Genomic DNA, 24,794 nt, shown 5'->3' on the forward strand with positions numbered 1-24,794 from the left:
TATTTCGATTGAAGTGTTACCTCCTTTTCTTCGGCCTGGATTTTTCGTATTTCTTGGAGCTTTACAAAACTCGCGAAACTTCTGCACGTGACTACCAAAGAAAACTGTCAAAATATAACAGATGAATACACTGATTGAACAACAAGCATATGCGATTGTGCGTGAAAACCGGGTTTACCTTGCCGTTCCAGTACATAAACGATAAATAATGAATGCCAACGCCAATACATAACACTTTAATATAACAGCCAACTTTAATCGCTAGTTCAAGTATATTTTTCACCCTCCAAGGCTAAATTGGTGTGAATCTTTACATTTTCTGTGACTGTTATTGTGATAAAATCATCTCATATTGGAGGACCATTAGCAGTAAGGAACTCGAACAACCTCTAAATTATAATTTATTTATATAATAATTTATAAATTATTATTTTTAACTTCTTGAATTATATCTCATTATAATCAAATAAATCATCCATATTGAGGTTTTAGGAAATTATAGCTTTCTACTTCAAATATTGCCATAGCTAGATTTAAATTACTTATGGAGGAACTATTATGGATCAATGTGAACAATTTTTCTCCATAAAGTTTTCTTCCATCGATTTTAATTTTTGAGTTATAACCAATTTTGACAACAAAATCACCCATTTTGAAATTTTAACGATTTAACCTTTCTACCCATAACATAGTCAGATGAGTTTAAATAGATTATAAATCATTACTTTTCGGTTCTTCGCCAACAATTTTTATTCACAACTTTTTAACTTATTTTTTTCACTAATAATCTTAATTGTAACGTTGAGTTTGGTGTTGTTTTTTTTTTCGTATTACCACTGGTCAATAACACCAAACTCAATTTTAGAATTTTTACGTTTCAAGCCTAGAGATGGAAAATTCTCGGAGAAAAAAAATAGGAGAATATTCTCGATTTTGAGAATTTTCTGAGAACAAGCTTTTAAATACAAATACAGCTCGGCAAATTCAGTCTGACGGCTGTAACGTGGAATGGTTGATATTGTGGGATTAATTACTATGGAGGACTTATTTATGATGTTTAGAATATATTTGACTTACAAAAATAATTTATTCTTTGACACAAATAACAAAAAAAACACTAGTATTATTCTAAGAAAAACTAAACAATTGTTAGTTCGAATGTAATGAATTTTCAGACAGCTCTGGCATCCAAATCACTGCATTCAATCACTAAAATACCAGAAAGGTCTTCATTGCCTTTATTAACCTCCACACTGGTGGCAGAATCTAATAATTTTAAATTAGCTGTTTTCTTTTGGCAGTGTGAATAAAGCTGAAGCTTCTTTCTGTTGCTGCACTCGACGCAGGCATACTTAACATCGACCCAAAATCTTTCTGCCATACAACGGGATATAGTTTTTACGTATTTTAAAACATATGATTTTCCAAATAATCTTTCTTTAAATTGATAAAGCGCCAATTCTGTTATTACCTTCGCAGACTCATCTGGGCTTGTTACAGTAGCCATATTGTCTATAAACTCTGTTCCTTGTATTTGTTCTTCTCTATTAAGATGTATTCTATTAAAATGTGGATCTAAAAATATTTGCAGCAAGATGGATTAGATTTGCTTTCTCTTAACTAAAAAGTTTTTTAAGTCTGTTTCCTCTTAATTAAGCAAAAGGCTGTTTCAAAATGACTTTCCAACTCATAAAAGCATTCAGCTACTTAACCTTGGTTTATCTCCTTCCAGTTGGGTTATGTATTTAACAATAGGGTTTATTAAGGTGATAAAAATTTGAAACTTTTACCCAAAAAATATCCTCTTCCAATCTTTGATGATAGCCTTAACATCTTCTATAATAGTAGACATGGTTTTCATTTTTGAAATGTCTCCAATTAACAAATTTAGCGTATGAGCAATGCATCCATAAACAGAAATATGTTTGCACTTTTCATGAAGTATATTTCTTGTTTTAACCATTGCACTGGCATTGTCGGTTACTATAGCGAAGAATTTTTCAGTACTAATTTTCAGTATTTTTCAGTATTCTGCGGTATGTCGACAAATATTTGTTGGCAAAGTTTTATAAAATACAGAATTTAGTGTAGTAATAATGAAGTTAAGTATGAATTCGTCCCTTTGGTTGCTCCAACCATCACACTGTAAGCTAACATTCGCTTCTCCAATTTTCATTTTAATGTCCAGTAATATATTTGATAATAAATAACGTGTATGCATTTTGAAAGATGATCTCGAGTGTTTGAAAAATGATTGCCAGTGATTATTTTCAACAATGGCAAATGAAGTACCTGTAACATAAACAGCCCTAGCTAATAGTTGATCTGGCTTCTCTTGTTCAACTTTTGATGAAATAGCAAAAAACCATCGAGTGTGAAACTCGATCAGGGTCTAACCAGGGATAACTTCTGATTCTGATGCTGATGTATCAGAAGATTCTCTTTCATCTCTATTCAAGCCTAATCCAACTTTGTTCTAATTCTTACAATCTAAATTTTAATTCCCAGCAACCTGGAAAATGAATCAATTTCTCTTCAATTTTCAAGTCTTTTAAAGTTCTTAATAATTAACTTGATGATAGTAAGCTAAATATTATAAAGGATGAAAATGATTATCTGGGCTTGAGTTAGGCCACGATTTAAACTTTTTGAACCATCTTCTCTTGATAACTCACCGACTTAGGAAATGCTGAATAGGCAAAGAATAAAATAAAATACTTGATTGCAGTGTATCACACTCTGAATAAGTTGATATTTATTATTTATTTAAATAAAACCTCTATTTTGATTCCCACAAATTTATTCTAATAATATAGTACTCGTTGATTTTTTTGATAAATACTATAATTTAATAATTTGTTAAGGCAAGAGAAGCTTGAAGCAAAAAAAAAAATCAAATTGGAAATAAAAGGTAAAATGTTAAAAGTTTTTACGTACATTTCATTTGTAATAAGTTACTTAATAGATAGTGTCAAGGCAAGACAATCACGAAACAGACACATATAGCACACATCTTAAAATCTAACCGGTATTTACATATTTACAATCTGCACGTTCTTAGAACTACTCGTATCATTTAACTACACTCGTGAATTTGCGTGAACGTCCGACAGGTTTTGCATTTCACGTAACAACAGTAATAATATTTGCATTGGCACCTCTCGATCTTTTCCTCAACCACCGTTCTATAACCTCTTCCACAACACAATTGCCTGCAACTGTCCGTACCATTCGATGTTACGTTACATCGTCTGAAAATAAACAAAAATTAACATTATTTTTGTAGTTGATTGAGTTGAAATTGAGAATGTTATCGATATTACCTTCCCACGGTACCAACACTCCCTAATTTTTCATCTTTGGTACAATAATCTGGTGATTTCATAAGATAAATCAATTCGTTTTTAGGTAAATTACGCTCTCCGTCTTTTCCCTCGATCAAAACGTGTCTTTTTTGAATTTCTTTAGCAGTGGTAAATTTTCTAAGAAGTTGTTCCCCGATATCATCAATCGAACTTAACGATTTCCAACAAGTTTTTATACTACACGAACCGGAAACACCATGGCATTTACATTGCGTTTTTAAGTTTTCCAGGATTATCTTTCTTCCAATTTTATTGTTATGTAAATTAATTGTTGCAATATGCCCTTTTAATTTAGCCATTTTTCTGTCATGATAAGTTTTAATTTCCTGTTGTAATTCGAGATTGTCGTCATCCCGCGTTGATTTGGCGTTAAACTTTTCGACCGTATCGACAAACTTCTTGGCGAAATTCGAGCCCCATCGGATATTGTCTCCACATCCTCCCCATTTGAAGTTTTCCCCAGGGGGCTCTTTCGGTGGATTCGCGCAAGTGCAGTGATGCAAAGAACCGCTAGCGCACGCTTTTGCCATTGTAAATGTTAAACTGGCAGCACTAATTGCGTAAACGTACGCTTGTTCTCTTGTGGCTAAAAAAAATGTTAAGAAAACTGATTAAAATTTAAGATTGTTAAAGAGTCGTTTTTTTTAATAAGATAATTGATCGTTTCGTATAATTGGACGGTATCAGTTTTCAATCCCGTTTATTGCATGATCCTCGAATGCGGAGATTTAACGATAAAATTGATATTTATTGCCACGAAAGTAGACGGTGGCGTGCGAAAGAGGTTCCCCTTTAAGCTTAAAAGGGGGGGTTATTACTGTTAATTATGATAATGTCAAAGTTACGCATGCAAGATTTCGTTTTTGAGTAACATACAAAAGTATTCTTTGTGTTTTAATTACGCTAGAATGTAGAATGCATGCATTTTTTTGCTTCTACAATTTATAACGTTTTTATTCTATTCACGTAGTGAAAGAGGGTTGTGTTAGCGATAGGGGAGGGATTTGTAATTTTCACCCTTAACGAACGAGAGAAACGGAGGGATACCACGAAAAGACTACCAAAACGAGCAAAGTTTGTGGAAATTTGGAATGATGTTAGCGGTACGTGATCGGAATTGTTAGATTCTTTCAATCGACCGCAAATAAAATCATAGAAAAACAGCGAGAAAATTTTGTGGTAATGGATATTGTTGGTCTAAGGACTAGTTTTTTATTCTATATAAACTCGATTATTTATTTACGTTTTTTATGAATGTTTTATTATTTAGGACAGATATCAGATTTTTTTTGTATATTTACAACAACAAAAGATGAAAAATATAGTAACAAATATATTATTTTAGTACTTCTCAACATTCTCCCCCGCCTTGAAAGGATTCAATGCTGCTCTTAGGTAATCCTTTCAATTCACCGTAACTGTTACTACCCTTTTTCTGTTGTTCTTGCCTGGATGGAATTTGATAATTCGTCCCAATGGCCAATGTTGTGATGGTGAATTTAATTATTTTACCAATACAATATCACCAACTTCTGGATCCGTGGTGTCTCCATGCCATTTGCCTCTTTGTTAAAGAGTGGTTTTTCCAAAATTGTTGTTGGTCGTTTCAATTTTTCGTAATTTCGAAGTTGGTTTTGTATATCATGTGATGTATCTGCCTCAGGAATAGCACTCATTGGACGACTAATCAAAAAGTGACCACGAGTTAAAGGTTGAATATCATTCGGATCGGTTGAAAGGAGATATAAATATATTTATATACAGGGTGATTCCGACACAGAGCAGGGACATGTGTAGGACAATAAATTAAGATGATTTAACGCAACTTATCTCTATACCAAGTTGTACCTCTGAGGAGTTATAGGCTTTCAAAGTTGGGTCTTAAATTTTTAAAACATTGAATATCTTCGTAATACATTAAGCTAGAAAAACCAAATTTGGTATACGTTATGAGTGTACCGAGGGTATTAATTGGTAGCAAGTTGAGACCAATTGAGGCATTTCAAAGGGTTGATTAAAGGTGATTTTTTTAACCTTTTGTTCGGATTTAATACATTACTACTTCATTTCATGTGGAATTTAATTCTAAAACTTTTTTTGCTCTTACTATTTTTTAAAAAACATTGTCGTTTTCATAAAAAACTCAAAAAACTAAAGACGCGTATCTTGTTAATGCTACTTAAAATCATCGAAAATTCAGTAGTCGGTTGTGAAATTGTACGTAATTTGAGGAATAAACTGTTTATTATGAACTAAAAAGACATGATCCATAAACAAATTTAGTTTAGGCATAATAATTTTCTAGTGATAAAGAGAAAATCCCCAAAATATCAAAATTAAGTACTTTTGATTTTAAAATCGAACATAACTCAAGAATGAAAGGTGATGACGAAAAGTTTTTTAGGAATAAATTGTTTATTATGAACTAAAAAGATATTATTGATAAACAGATTTTGTTTAGATGTAATGATTTTCTAGTGATAAAGAGAAAATCCCCATAATGTTAAAATTGAGTACTTTTGTTATCAAAATCGATCATTACTCAAAAATTAATTGTGTTGGAGATAAGTTTTTTTGAAATAAATTGTTTATTATGAACGAAAAAGACATCATCCATAAACAGATTTGGTTTAGTTATAATGATTTTCTAGTGATAAAGAAAAAATCACCAAAATGTCAAAATTGAGTACTTTTGGTATTAAAATAGATCATAACTCAAAAATTAAAGGTGATGGAGAAAAGTTTATTTGAAATAAATTGTTTATTATGAACTAAAAGGACATTACTCATAAACAGATTTTTTTTAGTTATAATGATTTTCTAATAATAAAAAGAGAAAATCATCGAAATATCAAAATTGTACTTTTGGTATTAAAATTGATCATAACTCAAGGATGAAAGGTGATGGAGAAAAGTTTTTTAGGAATAAATTGTTTATTATGAACTAAAAAACATCATCCATAAACAAATTTAGTTTAGGTATAATGATTTTCTAATGATAAAGAAAAAATCACCAAAATGTCAAAATTGAGTACTTTTGGTATTAAAATAGATCATAACTCAAAAATTAAAGGTGATGGAGAAAAGTTTATTTGAAATAAATTGTTTATTATGAACTAAAAGGACATTACTCATAAACAGATTTGGTTTAGTTATAATGATTTTTTAATGATAAAAAGAGAAAATCATCGAAATATCATAATTATATACTTTTGATATTAAAATTGAGCATAACTCAAGAATGAAAGGTGATGGAGAAAAGTTTTTTAGGAATAAATTGTTTATTGTCAACTAAGACGACATCATCCATAAACAAATTTAGTTTAGATGTAATGATTTTCAGGTGATAAAGAGAAAATCCCCAAAATGTCAAAATTGGGTACTTTTGGTGTTAAAATTGATCATAACTCAAAAATGAAAGGTGATGGAGAAAAGATGGAGAAAACCTTGTCGTCAAATAACTTTATACCCTATTTATCAACTTTGACGTACAATTTCATAGCCGACTACTAAATTTTCTCTTATTTTAAGTAACATTACGAAATACGTGTCTTTAGTTATTTAAATTTTTTATGAAAACGACAAAGTTTTTTAAAAAATAATACAAGTAAGAAAAGTTTTAGAATTAAATTCCACATGAAATGAAGTAGTAATGTATTAAATCTGCCAAAAGGTTAAAAAAATTAGTCAAAATTTAGGGTACCATCACCCTTAATCAACCCTATGAAATGCCTCAATTGAGTTCAATTTGCTACTAATTAATACCCTTGGTACACTCATAACGTATAACAAATTTGGTTTTTCTAGCTTAATGTATTACGAAGATATTGAACTTTTTAAAAATAAAAGACCCAACTTTGAAGGCCTATAACTCCTCAGGTGTACAACTTAGTATAGAGGTAAGTTACGTTAAATCATCTTAATTTATTGTCCTCTACATGTCCCTGCTCTGTGTCGGTTCTTATGTGAATCACTCTGTATAATAATGTTGAAAATTCTTCAATTGTTAACCTAATTCCGGATGTCATTTTTGAAAAATGTCGTTTAAATGATTTTATTGCTGCTTCATGTAGACCTCCAAAATATAGAGCCCGAGGAGGCATAAACTTCCAAGCTATTGAATTCATCGTTAAGAATCCATTTATTACATCATCATTAAAAAACGTTGTAAGCCTTTTGTAATAAGGTGACCATATTTTTTTATTTCAATTACTGAGTACAAAACTTTTTACATTTTTCTCTCAATTTCAAGCCATCTTCTACACTATCGCATCCTGTAATGAGGTCATCCACCTACATATCATTGATTATTGCCTTTGAGGCGATATGGATTGATGCGATATAGATTGCGGGTAATTCTTCAAATTTAAATTAGCTCATATTGTTCAAAATAATTGATAATAGGTTGAGCATAATTTTATACTTGTCTAAATGATTAACAACTAGTTTTTAAACAATACATGTTGCTCAAAATGACTGAAAACTAATTGATAGTCATTAAAAACTTGTCTAAATGTATAACGACTAGTTTATAGCAAGTCGAGATTGCTCAGAATGACTGAAAACTGCACTAATATTGTCTAAAATTGGTCTATAAGGTAGCAAAATTATTCAAAATGTTTCGAAATAGGTTCATAGCCAACTCATGTTATTCAAAATAATTGATTATAGGTTGAGCATAATTTTATACTTGTCTAAATGATTAACAACTAGTTTTTAGACAATCCATGTTGCTCAAAATGACTAAAGATTAGTTGATAGTCATTAAAAACTTGTCTAAATGTATAACGACTAGTTTATAGCAAGTCCAGATTGCTCACAATGACTGAAAACTGCACTAATATTGTCCAAAATTGGTCTATAAGGTAGCAAAATTGTTCAAAATGTTTCGAAATAGGTTCATAGCCATCTCATGTTATTCAAAATAATTGATTATAGGTTGAGCATAATTTTATACTTGTCTAAATGATTAAGAACTAGTTTTTAGACAATCCATGTTGCTCAAAATGACTAAAGATTAGTTGATAGTCATTAAAAACTTGTCTAAATGTATAACGTCTAGTTTATAGCAAGTCGAGATTGCTCACAATGACTGAAAACTGCACTAATATTGTCCAAAATTGGTCTATAAGGTAGCAAAATTGTTCAAAATGTTTCGAAATAGGTTCATAGCCATCTCATGTTATTCAAAATAATTGATTATAGGTTGAGCATAATTTTATACTTGTCTAAATGATTAACAACTAGTTTTTAAACAATACATGTTGCTCAAAATGACTGAAAACTAGTTGATAGTCATTAAAAACTTGTCTAAATGTATAACGACTAGTTTATAGCAAGTCGAGATTGCTCACAATGACTGAAAACTGCACTAATATTGTCCAAAATTGGTCTATAAGGTAGCAAAATTGTTCAAAATGTTTCGAAATAGGTTCATAGCCATCTCATGTTATTCAAAATAATTGATTATAGGTTGAGCATAATTTTATACTTGTCTAAATGATTAAGAACTAGTTTTTAGACAATCCATGTTGCTCAAAATGACTAAAGATTAGTTGATAGTCATTAAAAACTTGTCTAAATGAATAGGGACTAGTTTATAGCAAGTCCAAGTTCACCTAGTTTTGCACTAGCACTATTACTAGAGCTAACACAGTTCTAGGTCTAGTTCTAGGTCTAATGTTAGTTCTAGAGACAGTGGTAAGTAGCGCTAGTTAGCATAAGATATCACTCAATGTTGTATATTTTTATTGAACTAACTTTAGCTAGTTCTTGGACTAGTGTTAGTTCCAGTTTTACACTATCGAACTGAAATAATTTGGGTTTAGCCGTCTTGAGAGACGTATGACTAAGCCCGAATGTTTCTAGTTCTAGATCTAGTGTTAGTTCTAGTTTTGCACTATCATTAGAACTAATACAAGACCTAGAACTAGAATAATTCGGGCTTAGCCGTCTTGAGAGACTAAATGCGACTAAATCTACTGCTGTAGCCTTCACTTCGTAGCACAAGTCGAACTGTTTCGACTTTGTATTAAAATAATATAGACTTCTAATATCCTTCGTTTAAAAAATTCATTGAATTACATTTCAGGAGGTGAGATATTATCATTTTCTTGGGTGTATGTAGACTTTATTGTATCACTGTATGTAAATATAAAAATTTTCGAATTATATTATTTTTGAAATGTATGAATGCTATGGGTGATTCTCTGTTAAGTTTTTCTGCTGAAGATAATCTTCAACATCCGGCTCGAAGGACCAATGTATGGTCTAAGGACTAATTTTTTATTCTATATAAACTCGATTATTTGTCTACGTTTTTTATGAATATGTCAGAGTTTTTTTTTAATTTATTTACAAAAATAAAAGATGCAAAATATAATAACAAATCAATAACAAACACATTATTTTAGTACTTCTCAACAGATATCATCAAATTTTTGGAAAACAACAAAAGATGTTGAGTTTTATGTTCTGGTACCTTTTTTGTAGTATAACGTATTTTACACCAAACCTAAAACGAATTTAAATTAACCGGTGTGATGCAACCGGGTGCTTTTATTTACGAGACATCGCCTCAGTGACATTTATTCCGAAGACCATAAATTAATTCCAAAGAAAATTTTCTAAATTTAAGAGTCCATTGACTTAGAAATTTTTCGATTTACACAATTTTTTATAAATTTATTTACCTCTTGTTAACTCAGGTGTTAAAAACGGCGCCTTATCTATTGAGGAACAGTTCCATCTTCGATTTTGAAAGATTGTCTTACAAGTTGTCGAGGCTAAACTAGCGGCGGCTTCAACGTGAGGCATCGCTTCCATTGTAGCCCTACATAATTTTGTTTGCAATTTTGCTAAACCATATCTTCGTCTTGCAACTCCACACGGAGATCGTATTCCTGAACGTATTCCTCGCCCTCCAATTTCATTTAACGACGTTAAATTCCATTTTATATTAGAATGTTGTAGTGATCTAAAAAAAAATTTAACACTAAGATAAGAAACAAAAAAAAGGAAATTTCCAGTAATAAATTAATTATGTAACATAAATTTGAAAACGAATTCTTTCTCAATGGATATTTCGTGTTAACCAATCGCTTACATTAAGTATTCTAATTAACCCGCTTTTCATATCAAATTCAATCTAACAAAGAATGTGATTCTTATCGGAAATTATCGAGGAGATTGTTCTCGTTTAAAATTATCTAAAACCCAACCCCGAATCCTTTCAATTTATGCTAATGGGGCATTGAAAAATCTTCAACAAGACATGTGGGAATATTTAAAATCATGCGACAAAAAGGTGCATATATCACATTAGACCAAATATTTATCTGGTACTATCGAGGAAAGATTCTTAGAGATTCCGAGAATCTCACGTTGTTTGGTGGAGAGAATTTATTTGCTCTCCTCTACGGCCACGTTCTCACCGAGAGGATCAATTTTTACTACTACGCCTCAAAACGTTTTTGTGTTGGACTATAACAAAACGGTGCCATAAATATACGTTGATGTTTAATGGCTGTTGTAAAATTTAAGGATGGTTACATCGAGAACAAACACGTTTTATAATTATGCTAATTGCTTTGTTAACGAGGAAAAATTGTTTTTTAAATTAATGAAGTTAAATTATGGTCAAAACAATCTAAACATTTTAAATTGGACCATAAACACACTGCCTAGAAGTAAGTAGAAATGAATACTAAACAAAATACTGAGTTAATTATCAAACTATAGTATAGTAATTTAAAATTAACACCAAGTCACTTTACTGGATTGTTTACTGGATATCATGATAGGAAATGCAGGTTTTAAGATCTTTGATTGCCTCTCAATTTCTTTTATTTATGTTTCTTGCAAAATGATGAACGATATAACTTATGCTTATCATAACCAGGAGTACTGTTACTATCGTAATGGTGACAACTTTACTCAATGATGGAACATTCCGCTATATAGTGAGCATTTTTTAGGGATTTATTCTTCGTAATATCGCATCTGCCGGATTACTCCGTGTGCTGATATCATAATAGCATTGTTTTGGAATGAATGTATTTAATCCAGATTTAATTATATGAAGGAATAACCAACTTATTCAAGTATTCTAGTTTCTGGTATATGTATATCCAATATAAAAAAGGGAAAGTATTGAATTGGGGTAAAAATTCGATCTCGTATCTACTTCGTCTAAGTTTGGCTTATATCTCTGTGTATAGATATGCGGAATTTAGAGGATTTTAATCCGTTGAACTTTATTGTAGATAAACAAATATTAATATTTCGAAAGGTTTTGGGTTTCTATTCATCGTTGTGTCTCGGTCGTTGTTGGAATCGAATATTGACAAAATTAAAAATCCGAATACATCTTCTACGCATCCTTATAGAGAGTGGACTCTACCTACTTTAAGTGAGATTGCGGCTATAACTTTGGATTCTTATGTCATGCACTACTCCGTTAAAAATCATGGTGTAATAATTGCAGATGTTGTTTACAATCATCTACTACAACTTTATATAAAATTATTTAAAATTATACAGGTTTCCAAACAAGACATCTTCAGCTGTTAATTTAAGACAAATCAATTCTTTATATTGATAAATAAAGAAGATATGATTTTTTTTTAAATTAGCTAATTTGAGGTTTCATCTCAAAAACGTCTTTCTATTTAATAATTGTTCTCAAAACTTTTTTATAAAACATTATTTAATATTATACATGTTTCGAAAGAAGACATCATCAGCTTTAATTTAAGACATAAATCAATTCATTATATTTATAAATAAAGGTGATATAATTTTTTTTAAATTAACTTCTTTGACGTTTGATCTCAAAAAACGTCTTTCTATTTAATCATTTTCTTCAAAACTTTTTTATATAAAATCATTAAATATTATATAGGTTTCGAAAGAAGACATCTTCAGCTTTAATTTAACACATAAATGAATTCTTTATAGTCATAAGCAAAGAAGATATGATTTTTTTAAAATTAACTAATTTGAGGCCTGATCTCAAAACTGTCTTTCTATTTAATCATTTTCCTCAAATTTTTTTTATACAAAATTATTTAAAATTATACAGTTTTCAGAAAAATACATCTTCAGCTTTAATTTGAGATATAAATCAATTCTTCATATTCATAAATAAAGAAGATATGTGTTTTTTTAAATTAACTTATTTAAGGTTTGATCCCAAAAACATCTTTATATTTAATAATTTTTCTCAGAATATTTTTATATAAAATTATTTAATATTATACAAGTATCGAAAGAAGACATCTTCATCATTAATTTAAGACAAAAATCAACTCTATATTCATAAATAAAGAAAATATGATTTTTTTTAAATTAACTTATTAACTTTAATCACAAAAACGTCTTTATATTTAATAATTTTTCTCAAAACTTTTTTATATAAAATTATTTAATATTATACAGGTTTCGAAAGAAGACATCTTCAGCTTTAATTTAAGAAATAAATCAATTTTCCATGTTCATAAATAAAGAAGATATGATATTTTTAAAATAAACTTCTTTGACATTTGATCTCAAAAAACGTCTTTCTTTTTAATAATTTTTCTCAAAACTTTTTTATATAAAATTATTTAATATTATACAGGCTTCTAAAGAAGACATCTTCAGCTTTAATTTAAGACATAAATCAATTCATTATATTTATAAATAAAGAAGATATGATTTTCTTAAAATAAATTTCTTTGACATTTGATCTCAAACAACGTTTTTCTGTTCAATAATTTTTCTCAAAACTTTTTTATATAAAATTATTTAATATCATACATGTTTCGAAAGAAATCTTCAGCTTTAATTTAAGACATAAATCAATATATTCATAAATAAAGAAGATATGATTATTTTTAAAATTAACTTATTTAAGGTTTCATCCCAAAAACATCTTTATTTTTCATAATTTTTCTCAGAATATTTTTGTATAAAATTATTTAATATTATACAGGTTTCGAAAGAAGACATCTTCAGCTTTAATTTAAGACATAAATCAATTCTTTATATTCATAAATAAAGAAGATATGATTTTTTTTAAATTATCTTATTTAAGCTTTGATTCCAAAAACGTCTTTATATTTAATAATTTTTCTCAAAATATTTTTATATAAAATTATTTAAGGTTATACAGGTTTCGAAAGAAGACATCTTCAGCTTTAATTTAAGACATAAATCAATTCTATATATTCATAAATAAAGAATATATGATTTTTTTTAAATTATCTAATTTGAAGCTTGATCTCAAAGCCGTCTTTCTATTTAATCATTTTTCTCAAAATTGTTTTATATAAAATTATTTAAAATTATATAGTTTTCGTAACAAGACATCTTCAGCTTTAATTTAACACATAAATCAACTCTTTATATGATTTGATGAAGAATATATGATTTTTTTAAAATTAACTTAATTGAGGTTTGATCCCAAAAACATCTTTATATTTAATAATTTTTCTCAGAATATTTTTATATATAATTATTTAAAATTATACAGGTTTCGAAAGAGACATTTTCAGCTTTAATTTAAGACATAAATCAATTCTTTATAGTCATAAATAAAGAATATATGATTTTTTTTAATTAAATTATTTAAGGTTTGATCCCAAAAATATCTTTATATTTAATAATTTTTCTCAGAATATTTTTATATAAAATTATTTAATATTATACAGGTTTGGAAATAAGACATCTTCAGCTTCAATTTAAGACATAAATCAACTCTTTATATTCATAAATAAAAAAGATATGATTTTTTTAAAATTAACTTATTAATGTTTGATCCCAAAAACGTCTTTCTATTTAATAATTTTTCTCAAAACTTTTTTATAAAACATTGTTTAATATTATACATGTTTCGAAAGAAGACATTTTCAGCTTTAATTTAAGACATAAATCAATTCTTTATAGTCATAAATAAAGAATATATGATTTTTTTTTAATTAAATTATTTAAGGTTTGATCCCAAAAATATCTTTATATTTAATAATTTTTCTCAGAATATTTTTATATAAAATTATTTAATATTATACAGGTTTGGAAATAAGACATCTTCAGCTTCAATTTAAGACATAAATCAACTCTTTATATTCATAAATAAAAAAGATATGATTTTTTTAAAATTAACTTATTAAGGTTTGATCCCAAAAACGTCTTTCTATTTAATAATTTTTCTCAAAACTTTTTTATATAAAATTATTTAATATTATACAGGTTTGGAAAGAAGACATCTTCAGCTTTAATTTAAGACATAAATCAGTTCTTTATATTCATAAATAAAGAAGATATGATTTTTTTAAAATTAACTTATTAAGGTTTGATCCCAAAAACGTCTTTATATTTAATCATTTTTCTCAAAACTTTTTTATATAAAATTATTTAATATTATACAGGTTTGGAAAGAAGACATCTTCAGCTTTAATTTAAGACATAAATCAGTTCTTTATATTCATAAATAAAGAAGATATGATTTTTTTTAAATTAACTTATTTAAAGTTTGATCCCAAAAACGTCTGTATATTTAATAATTTTTCTCAAAATATTTTTATATAAAATTATTTAATATTGTACAGGTTTCGAAGGAAAACATCTTCAGCTTTAATTTGAGATATAAATCAATTCTTCATATTCATACAGATATGTTTTTTTTTAAATTAACTAATTCACGTACTTTTCTTCGCCCTTATTCTAGCAAACATTGAGTATCACCAAAAATTGTCTTTAACGACAGTTAGTCAAGGGTTAAGTTTTATGAGGACTATGCTTTTGAAATTTTTAACAACTGTTAATTGTGCTGTTGACATTGTAAGATGTGTTTTACGCAATTTTGTTGCAAACGTGAATAGATCTAGTCAATTACATTGCACGCAAGCTTACAAATCGGGATTCCCCTAGCCATGCCTTGACAAAGCTTCATCCAAAGATTAACCCTGATTCGTTGCTTTCACATCCACCGATTTACTCTCCAGAGTTAAAGGTTGTTTTGGCCACGTTTCAACCCAACCCAGCAAATAGATCTCACTCCTCAACCTCGTTTATTTTGATCAAGCACAATTGCTCATGCTTATACATTTTGCCCAATGTAGTTCTATCTTTATGGACTACAGAAAGATTTCATCTCTCCACCATATTGTTCCCAACCCAAACCTAATTATAAAAAGACAACCGGTGAAGAATGAAAGCAAAGTTGTTGCAATCTAAGGTAACTGTGATAGGATCAGTGCGCAAAACAAGACTTGAAAGGACTTTTTTAGGTTTGCTTTTACTCGAGACATCTCTATTTCATACACAGATCCGTAACTTTAAAGTTACCAATTTGTTTATAAAAGATGGTTGATGTACTCACCACTAGCAACGAATATCAACAAAGAAGATAAAAAAGCCATATTATGGTATTGAATTAAACTGGTGACGGAATATTCTTGTGTTACAAGAGGTAGATAGATTATTTATAAATGTTATAAATATTGTATATTTGTTCATCAAATTTTTTCATAATATAACAAAACAGATTTTAAAAATATCTTTTAATTTTTAAACCTTACATAATGAATAAAATTATTAGCTTTTTGTCAGTTTTTGTTGTAAATGTCATTTATACTTTGATATTAGAGCTTGTAAATTCACCAAAATTTTCTTATTTTGTTTACAATTTTCAAAAAGCTATTTCTTGAGGAATTTTTATGATTATATTTTATAATTATGCTAATTACTATGTTAACTAGAAGATAGATGGTTGTAAAGAAAATATTTACTAAATCGTGAGGATAAAAGTTGAACGGTCAATTGGAAATAATGGTCAAAACAACCTAAAAAAGAAAAAAGAGGTGTATAGATAGTGCCAAAGTCGTGACATAATATATAATTAGCGTGCGATAGAATCGTTTGGGGCGTTCAAAACGAGCCCGAGCAAGCTAATTACAGGTGCCAGGGGTCATTATAAGGTGCCAGTCAGACGAGCCCCTCGTTCTAAATTGTTCTCTCCCCGATCCTTTTCCCATATAATACCCTTGGGCATCGAGGACGTAACAGAGTATCTAACCCTAGGTTGGGTTGGATACCTAGGACATTTTCTTTCTTTTTATGTTGTTCAGAAGCACTCCAGTACGACACCTCTTTGAGGCCCCCCGGGTAACGAGAGAAGGGTCGTCAAAAACAACACGAAAAAGAAAGAGGTAAATCTTTTTTCCGTTGGCGTGAAAACTCACGCACACTTTCGTAACCGATTCCACTTCTTTCTTCTTCTTCTCTTTGAAGACGGCACAAGAAGTTACGTAATTTTTTTTACTGCTTTCTCATCCGGGGAAGGAATAAAAGAAAAAAAGAAGGGATAAAAGAAACGTAGGGGAATAATAAAATTGTGATTGGTGTGCGGTTAAAATTAACACGTTTTAATACTAGTATACGTTGTGTGAGTGTATAAGAAAAAAGTGCTCGCTGTGGTGGAGGCAATAAAGGTTAGCTTTTAAAAGCTTGAAAACTGTACGACATCGAGCACAATAGTTTTAATTGCGGTGGAGAAAGAGTTCACGTGACCGATTCTCACGAAGGCGTTTTCGTAATTTGTACTCGATTATAGTTCCGACGGCTCAATTAAAATATACCCGCTTATTTTAGAGACACGGTGTTAAACTGACGATAAAAAGAGGACCTTTTACAGCTCTTTTACACCGCGCGCTTTGTTCTAATTGATAACAGTTTTTTTTTCTATTTTTTTGGCTCTTCAGATCTAAATGGTCCGACGATGTGTACACACACCGGATGTAAATCAAACACTCCCAAAGGGACTTAAACGAAGAGAAACGCAAACGAGACCGCCTTTGTTAAATAATTAGCCTTTTTTCTAAAGCAAATTTGAATAGGTACTTTCACAGATAAAGACTTTAGAATTTGACACGATTTGGTTGTTTAATGATTTTTTTGTTACGTAAGTTTTGTAAGACCCGGTAAAGATTTTGAGAGAAGAAAATCCGGTCGATTCATCACTCCATTTTACGAGACATTGCGCTTACATTCCATCCATTCAGTTCCGAAGAATTTAACAACTCGGTCGTCTCTTTTACAATGGAAATATAAATTTCGAGTTGAGGTCGATTTTGTAATTAATCGTTCCAGGTGTTCGCCCACAGTATCAAATACACTTCAACAATTTATACTTTCTTAATAAAAATTCAATAAAAATGTCTTTTAGTTAATTTATGGACTACTTTTTAAATTAAATATTCTATATCTTTAAGACGTTTATTATTTTTTATAAAAACCCACATAATTAGCATTAATTAAAAAAAATTAATTTCATATAACTCGGATTAAGCTTGTGTTGATTGCGCAACAGTTCTTAAGAAGGTGTAAACCTTCATGAATATTCAATATATATAAACATTTACATCTCAAGATCTTATTACAGTAAGTGAAACGTGATAGGATTAATTAATTAATCGAATTCAAAAAATTAATAACAAAAGTTACACTTTTTCAACGCAAACAACCATTTTCGAAATTATCTTTGTATTATAAATAAACAAAATCATAAAAAGAAACATATTTAAAGCAAGAAATGGTACTTACAACCATCGAATACCATCACAAAAATTCAAAACCAATACAACACCTACAAATACTTTTAAAAAACCTTTAAGAACCATTTTTAATCAAAAGAAAAACTTTCACCAACTAAATTTATAAAGAACAAACGTGTAATTTTTATTTAATATTCAAAAAGAAACTTTTTCGCGTCAAGTAAAAGAGAAATAAGATTATCAGCTTTCGTGGACGGTCGTTCGTCGGAAACTAACCAGCGCGCACCTTTTTATCCTCAACTCGCGGAGCTTACACTTTAACCTGCAGGTATCGGGAGAGCTTTTCACGACGACGGAAAGCTCGGTAACCCGGTAGGCTTTCGTGCGCGTTGCGCGATAAGCCTAATTGTGAAAATTCACAGATGCAAATCGAGCGAGGTCGTCGTTATTAAAAACGCATTTTTGCCACGAAGGTGAGAAATGAGCTTTTGATAACGCTTGAAGACCGTATCTTTTAAATTCTTTGGGGGTCTTCATATCCGACAGTTTTTAAAAGCGTAAAGAAGAATTAATTAAGGTTTTATTAAGGGGCAACGCCACCCCTAAAGTTTAAAAAATTCGATTTCTTTGTTTGCTTAATTCATTAATTTTTAATCTTAAAAATATAACGCAAACGGTTGTAGAACGAATATCAATTACATTATAGTGATATAATTGTTTTTGCTAGTGATGGAACGGATAGTGATTTTGCGAAAAGCGAACCAATATGGTTATAATTTCTGGTGCATTTCTGAAGTGATACTCTATATTGCCACATTACTGATTTAACTAACGAGAACAACTCTAAAAAGAGGATACTTTAATTAATAATAGGTGACATTGCCACAAGGATCCTTCAAGAAATTAATTTTATAGCGAATTTTGAAAGTTATCGATGAAAATTGCAACATCGAAAATTTTATCAAAACTTCAAATATTGTTTTTTCAAAAACTAAAAGTTATTTTTCAAAATGGGTTGGTTCATTGAAAAGAAGACACTTTTATTATCACTTTGGGAAATTTTCATACTCATATTCCAAGAAATGGATTTTATACGAATTTTTAAAACTTAATCGGCAAAAGTGTAAAATCCGAAAAAATTTTCGATCATTTCAAAAATTTATTTCTCAAGAACTAAAAGAGATTTTTTAAAACGGCTTGTTGCATTAAAAAGAGGATACTTTAATTAATAATTGGTGATATTTCCACAAGGATCCTTCAAGAAATTAATTTTATAGCGAATTTTGAAAGTTATCGATGAAAATAGCAACATCGAAAATTTTATCAAAACTTCAAAGGTTGTTTTCTCAAAAACTAAAAGTCATTTTTCAAAATGGGTTGGTTCATTGGAAAGAAGACGCTTTTATTATCACTTTAGGAAATTTTCATACTCATATTCCAAGAACTGGATTCTATACGAATTTTTATAACTTAATCGGCGAAGATAGCAAAATTCGAAAAAATTGTCGATCATTTCAAAAGTTATTTCTCAAGAACTACAAGTGATTTTTCAAAACGGCTTATTGCATTAAAAAGAGGATACTTTAATTAATAATTGGTGATATCTCCACAAGGATCCTTCAAGAAATTAATTTTATATCGAATTTTGAAAATTATCTATGAAAATTGTAACATCGAAAATTTTATCAAAACTTCAGATATTGTTTTCTCAAAAACTAAAAGTTATTTTTGAAAATGGGTTTGTTTATTAGAAAGAAGACACTTTTATTATCACTTTGGAAAATTTTCATACTCATATTCCAAGAACTGGATTTTAGACGAATTTTTATAACTTAATCGGCGAAAATAGCAAAATTCGAAAAAATTGTCGATCATTTCAAAAGTTATTTCTCAAGAACTACAAGTGATTTTTTAAAACGGCTTATTGCATTAAAAAGAGGATACTTGAATTAATAGTTGGTGATATTTCTACAAGGATCCTTCAAGAAATGAATTTTATAGGAAATTTTGAACAATATTGATGAAAATTGTAATATCGAAAATTTTATCAAAACTTCAAATATTGTTTCTCAAAAACTAAAAGTTATTTTTCAAAATGGGTTGGTTCATTGGAAAAAAGACACTTTTATTATCACTTTGGGAAATTTTCATACTCATATTCCAAGAACTGGATTTTATACGAATTTTTATAACTTAATCGGCGAAAATAGCAAAATTCGAAAAAATTGTCGATCATTTCAAAAGTTATTTCTCAAGAACTACAAGTGATTTTTTAAAACGGCTTGTTGTATTAAAAAGAGGATACTTTAATTAATAATTGGTGATATTTTCACAAGGATCCTTCAAGAAATAAATTTTATAGCGAATTTTGAATGTTATCAATGAAAATTGCAAAATTCAAAGAAATTGCCGATCATTTCAAAAATTTATTTCTCAAGAACTGAAAGTGATTTTTCAAAACGGCTTTTTGCATTAAAAAGAGGATACTTTAATTAATAATTGGTGATATTTCCACAAGGATCCTTCAAGAAATTAATTTTATAGCGAATTTTGAAAATTATCGATGAAAATAGCAACATCGAAAATTTTATCAAAACTTCAAATGTTGTTTTCTCAAAAACTAAAAGTCATTTTGCGAAATGGGTTGGTTCATTGGAAAGAAGACGCTTTTATTAACACTTTGGGAAATTTTCATACTCATATTATAAGAAATGGATTTTATACGAATTTTTAAAACTTAATCGGCAAAAGTGCAAAATTCGAAAGAAAAACGGAAAAGTACATGGAAGCCTCTGATAAAATAAAACTGTATAAAGGAAGAAACTATTGGCACGAAATTCGAAAACTATCAAGATACCAAAAGACACCTGGAACGGAGGAGCTCATTGATCCTACCGATGGCGGTGTGCACTCCAACCCTGAAGAGATTGTCAACATACACGCTGACTACCTAGAAGGTGTATTCACCTTTACCGAGGATGTTTCGTTTTGTTCCCACAATAAAAGCATTATAGATAATTGGTACGAATCCGCATTTTTGACACCGTTCGAGACACCCGAAGATGCTCTCATGTTGGAAGACGAATATTTTACTCTTCTTGGACAGGGAAAAGATACCGCTCCCGGCTATGATAACATCACAAGGAAACTGCTTAGAAGTCTAGATCTTAACATCCATGGCTTTATCAGAAAAATAATCAACTTTTGCCTTACGACTCAGCATTTCCCGCGCGACTGGAAGACGTCAATTATTACTTGTATTCCCAAGAAGGATTCTTCTCTATCTGATCCAGCCAACTATCGCCCCATCTCACTACTCCCCGTAATTGGAAAACTCTTCGAGACGCACTTGAAGAACAAGCTCCTGGCTGCGGTATCAAAGAAAATTCCGCTTCCAATCCGGCAAATCAACGTCCCAGCCACTAACTATTCTGGTTTCCAACTTCCAGGCGGCACGTTTTGTAAAACTGAAATCTGCAGCAGTGTTTCTGGACGTCCGAAAGGCCTTTGACTCCGTGTGGCACAAAGGATTGCTATTTAAACTGGATAAGCTAAAAACGCCATACTACCTTCTAACCCTGATAAACCAATTCCTGTCGAATCGCTCCTCCATCGTGAAGTTGAAAGATCACTTCTCCCACAGCTTCTCCGCTCAGCAAGGCCTTCCTTAGGGTTCGCCTATCTCTCCCGCTCTATACAATCTATTCTGCCACGATCTTTACAACGACAACCCAGACGCCTTTAACCTCACTGCATACGCACTTCTTTACGCCGACGACACAGCATTGGTCTCGCACAGTAGGGATATCACCTCCTCGGTCCGTAAGCTGCAGACGCTCATAAACGAAACGGAAAATTGGTACCGAAAATGGCGCATCTTACTCAATCCCACAAAAACACAATTTTTTGTCCCATTCCTCTCACCCCGCGCTCCCTCTCCCACAATTACAATCCAATCAACGGCAATCTCCGTCTCACCAACCTGCAAGTATCTTGGCATAATACTTGACAGAACGCTTAAGTTTTCCACTCATGCAACCAAGGTGAAGATGAAAGTAAAGACACGCGCCAAACACTTTAAATCTCTCTCGTTCAGCGGTCGCGGAATCTCTACCTCTTGTGCCTCGCACATCTACAAGACCATATGCAGGCCCATCATAGAATATGGATCAATACTGCTAAGCAACGCACCAAGAAGAACGAAGTACCACCTGGAAGTAGCGGAAAGATCTGCACTGAGATCCATCACCCGAATTAGGAACCCCCGTAATCCCCTCTTTAACCCTAGCAATGATCTGCTATACCAACTTACCGATATACCCCCTATCCATACCCGTCTTCAATCTTTGTCCGATAAATCCATTCTAAATTTTCCTACCAACGCCTTGCAACACACGCTTATATCGCCTCGATTACTCCACCCTCGCAACAACCCACCTCTTCTCTTCCAAAAACTCCTGGCCGTCAGAGAAGACTGAAACAAGCCGCCCACTACAAAAATCACGGGCAGAAAGACCTTGGCCGGTAGCCCTATTCTCACCCCTTAACTTTTTTATTTTTGTTGTATATACATATAGATATATATAAACTTCAAATATTGTTTTCTCAAAAACTAAAAGTTATTTTTCAAAATAGGTTGGTTCATTGGAAAAAAGACACTTTTATTATCACTTTGGGAAATTTTCATACTCATATTCCAAGAACTGGATTTTATACGAATTTTTAAAACTTAATCGGCGAAAATTGCAAAATTCGAAAGAATTCTCGATCGTTTCAAAAATTTATTTCTTAAGAACTAAAAGTGATTTTTCAAAACGGCTTGTTGCATTAAAAAGAGGATACTTTAATTAATAATTGGTGATATTTTCACAAGGATCCTTCAAGAAATAAATTTTATAGCGAATTTTGAATGTTATCAATGAAAATTGCAAAATTCAAAGAAATTGCCGATCATTTCAAAAATTTATTTCTCAAGAACTGAAAGTGATTTTTCAAAACGGCTTGTTGTATTAAAAAGAGGATACTTTAATTAATAATTGGTGATATTTCCACAAGGATCCTACAAGAAATTAATTTTATAGCGAATTTTGAATGTTATCAATGAAAATTGCAAAATTCAAAGAAATTGCCAATCATTTGAAAAATTTATTTCTCAAGAACTGAAAGTGATTTTTCAAAACGGCTTTTTGCATTAAAAAGAGGATACTTTAATTAATAATCGAAAGTGATAACAGCGATAGTGCTGTTAGTAATGAATGTGATGATGAATTACAAGCGAAGAGAAGAAAACTAGACAAAACTGCAGCAAGCGGTTTTATATATCGTATTGGGATTGTTACACTGAGATTGCTAATGAGAAACCTGATATAAATAAGTTGGAGTTGTGTATTTTTCTTATCATCGTGTGAATTAAACAAATTAGAAAATTGCACTTAAACGATGATATTTATTGTAAATAGCTTAGTTTTCTACCGGTTTCTACTGTACAACAGTCATCCTCAGGAAAACGACGTCAACGAACATAAACTAAAACAGGAGCTCATCGGATTAAGATATAAAGGTTCCCTCACAAGAAACTATTACAATAACTTATTTTAGAAATGACAAAATGTGAAAATTTTTTAGGTGCGCAAATATGTGTTTAGCTATTTACAATAAATATCATCGTTTAAGTGCAGTTTTTTAATTTATTTGATATAAATAAAGATGTATTCAATGAAAAAAGTCCTATTGGGGTTGAACTTGATTATTATCTGCAGTGTCCAACACTTAAAAGAGTGTAATTCCTGTGAATGGTGGAGTACTATGTAATAAGTTTTTAATATCCGGCCAAAAGATATCTATCCAGTATCCGTTCCACCACTACTCTTTGCTATGAAACTGCTTGGAATTGGTCGAAACGGCATAACACAATTTTGTGCTTTCATCAACTTGTCACCTCCAATATTTCATTCTTTCTACGATACAATTGTAAAAAAAATATCTGTCGCTGCTCAAACTGTTCGGGAGAGATCGACGAAAAAAGCGGCTGCTGAAAAGGGACTCAGTGAAGAAAATGGGCAAATGACGGCTTGACAGTATCTGGTGATGGCTCCTGGCGTAAACGAGGATTTTCCTCACTACAGTAGACACGCAATAGTATGAACACCGCATAATGTGAACAACAAAATATTTATGCAAGGCCACCGTATACCGTGAACAAACTGTAAACTGCTCCTTCGTTTATGGAAACGAAGTGCCATAAACGCTTTGAATCTAGTAGCTCAGTGGGCAGAGGAGACTGACGTCGACTATACCGACCTTATAGTTATAAAAAAGTTAAGAGAAAAAGCAGTTATGCAAAAAATAAAGAAAGGGCAAAAGCAAAGAAATATTTTGGAGTTTTTCGGCAAAAAATAATTATTTATAAATTTTTAATTTGTTACTAGTTTTTAATAAGTGTTACATATTGTTTTATGTATTAGTTTTGTTAATTATAAGTGTTTATTATATATTAGATATCACCTTCGTTAACGTAAATAAATCGATATTGTATTTGGAAAATCCTTTCCGGTAAAAGAAATTTGACAGCAAAGTTAATTAATGAATTGTCGGTTTATTATGGATTAGCATTAAGGCTGAACAAATATGCGATAGAAGAAATGAAGAAAGCTATTTGGGCAACGCTATATCATAAGCTATCCTCCGACAGTCATCCACAGCATCATTTCTGTCCTGCCAAGGAGGATTCATGGTGCTCTTACGAAAAAGCAAAGGCCAAAGGTAATGTTGCTAATTATAAACATAAGCCGCATTGAAGTTTTCGAAGCTATAAAGCCCATCTAAACAAAGAAGAACTTTTAACTAGGTGAATAGCAACGAAAGCCTCAATGCAACGGTGTGATCGATCGCACCG

At 30.6% G+C, this 24,794-nt stretch overlaps 1 protein-coding gene across 1 annotated transcript; it reads right to left on the minus strand.

The window, feature by feature from the left end:
• Positions 1-2,782: 2,782 nt before the first annotated feature.
• On the minus strand, positions 2,783-18,512 carry LOC111423647 (protein Wnt-11b-1-like). The gene is made up of 4 exons (XM_023056918.2): positions 17,949-18,512; positions 10,058-10,341; positions 3,324-3,951; positions 2,783-3,251 (listed from the first exon to the last, which is right to left on the minus strand). The coding sequence occupies exons 1-4, from the start codon at positions 18,023-18,025 to the stop codon at positions 3,077-3,079; spliced, it is 1,164 nt and encodes a 387-aa protein (XP_022912686.2). The 5' UTR covers positions 18,026-18,512; the 3' UTR covers positions 2,783-3,076.
• Between the last annotated feature and the right edge of the window lie 6,282 nt (positions 18,513-24,794).

This window comes from Onthophagus taurus, chromosome 6 (genome assembly GCF_036711975.1).
Source record: "Onthophagus taurus isolate NC chromosome 6, IU_Otau_3.0, whole genome shotgun sequence".
Classification (NCBI taxonomy): domain Eukaryota; kingdom Metazoa; phylum Arthropoda; class Insecta; order Coleoptera; family Scarabaeidae; genus Onthophagus; species Onthophagus taurus.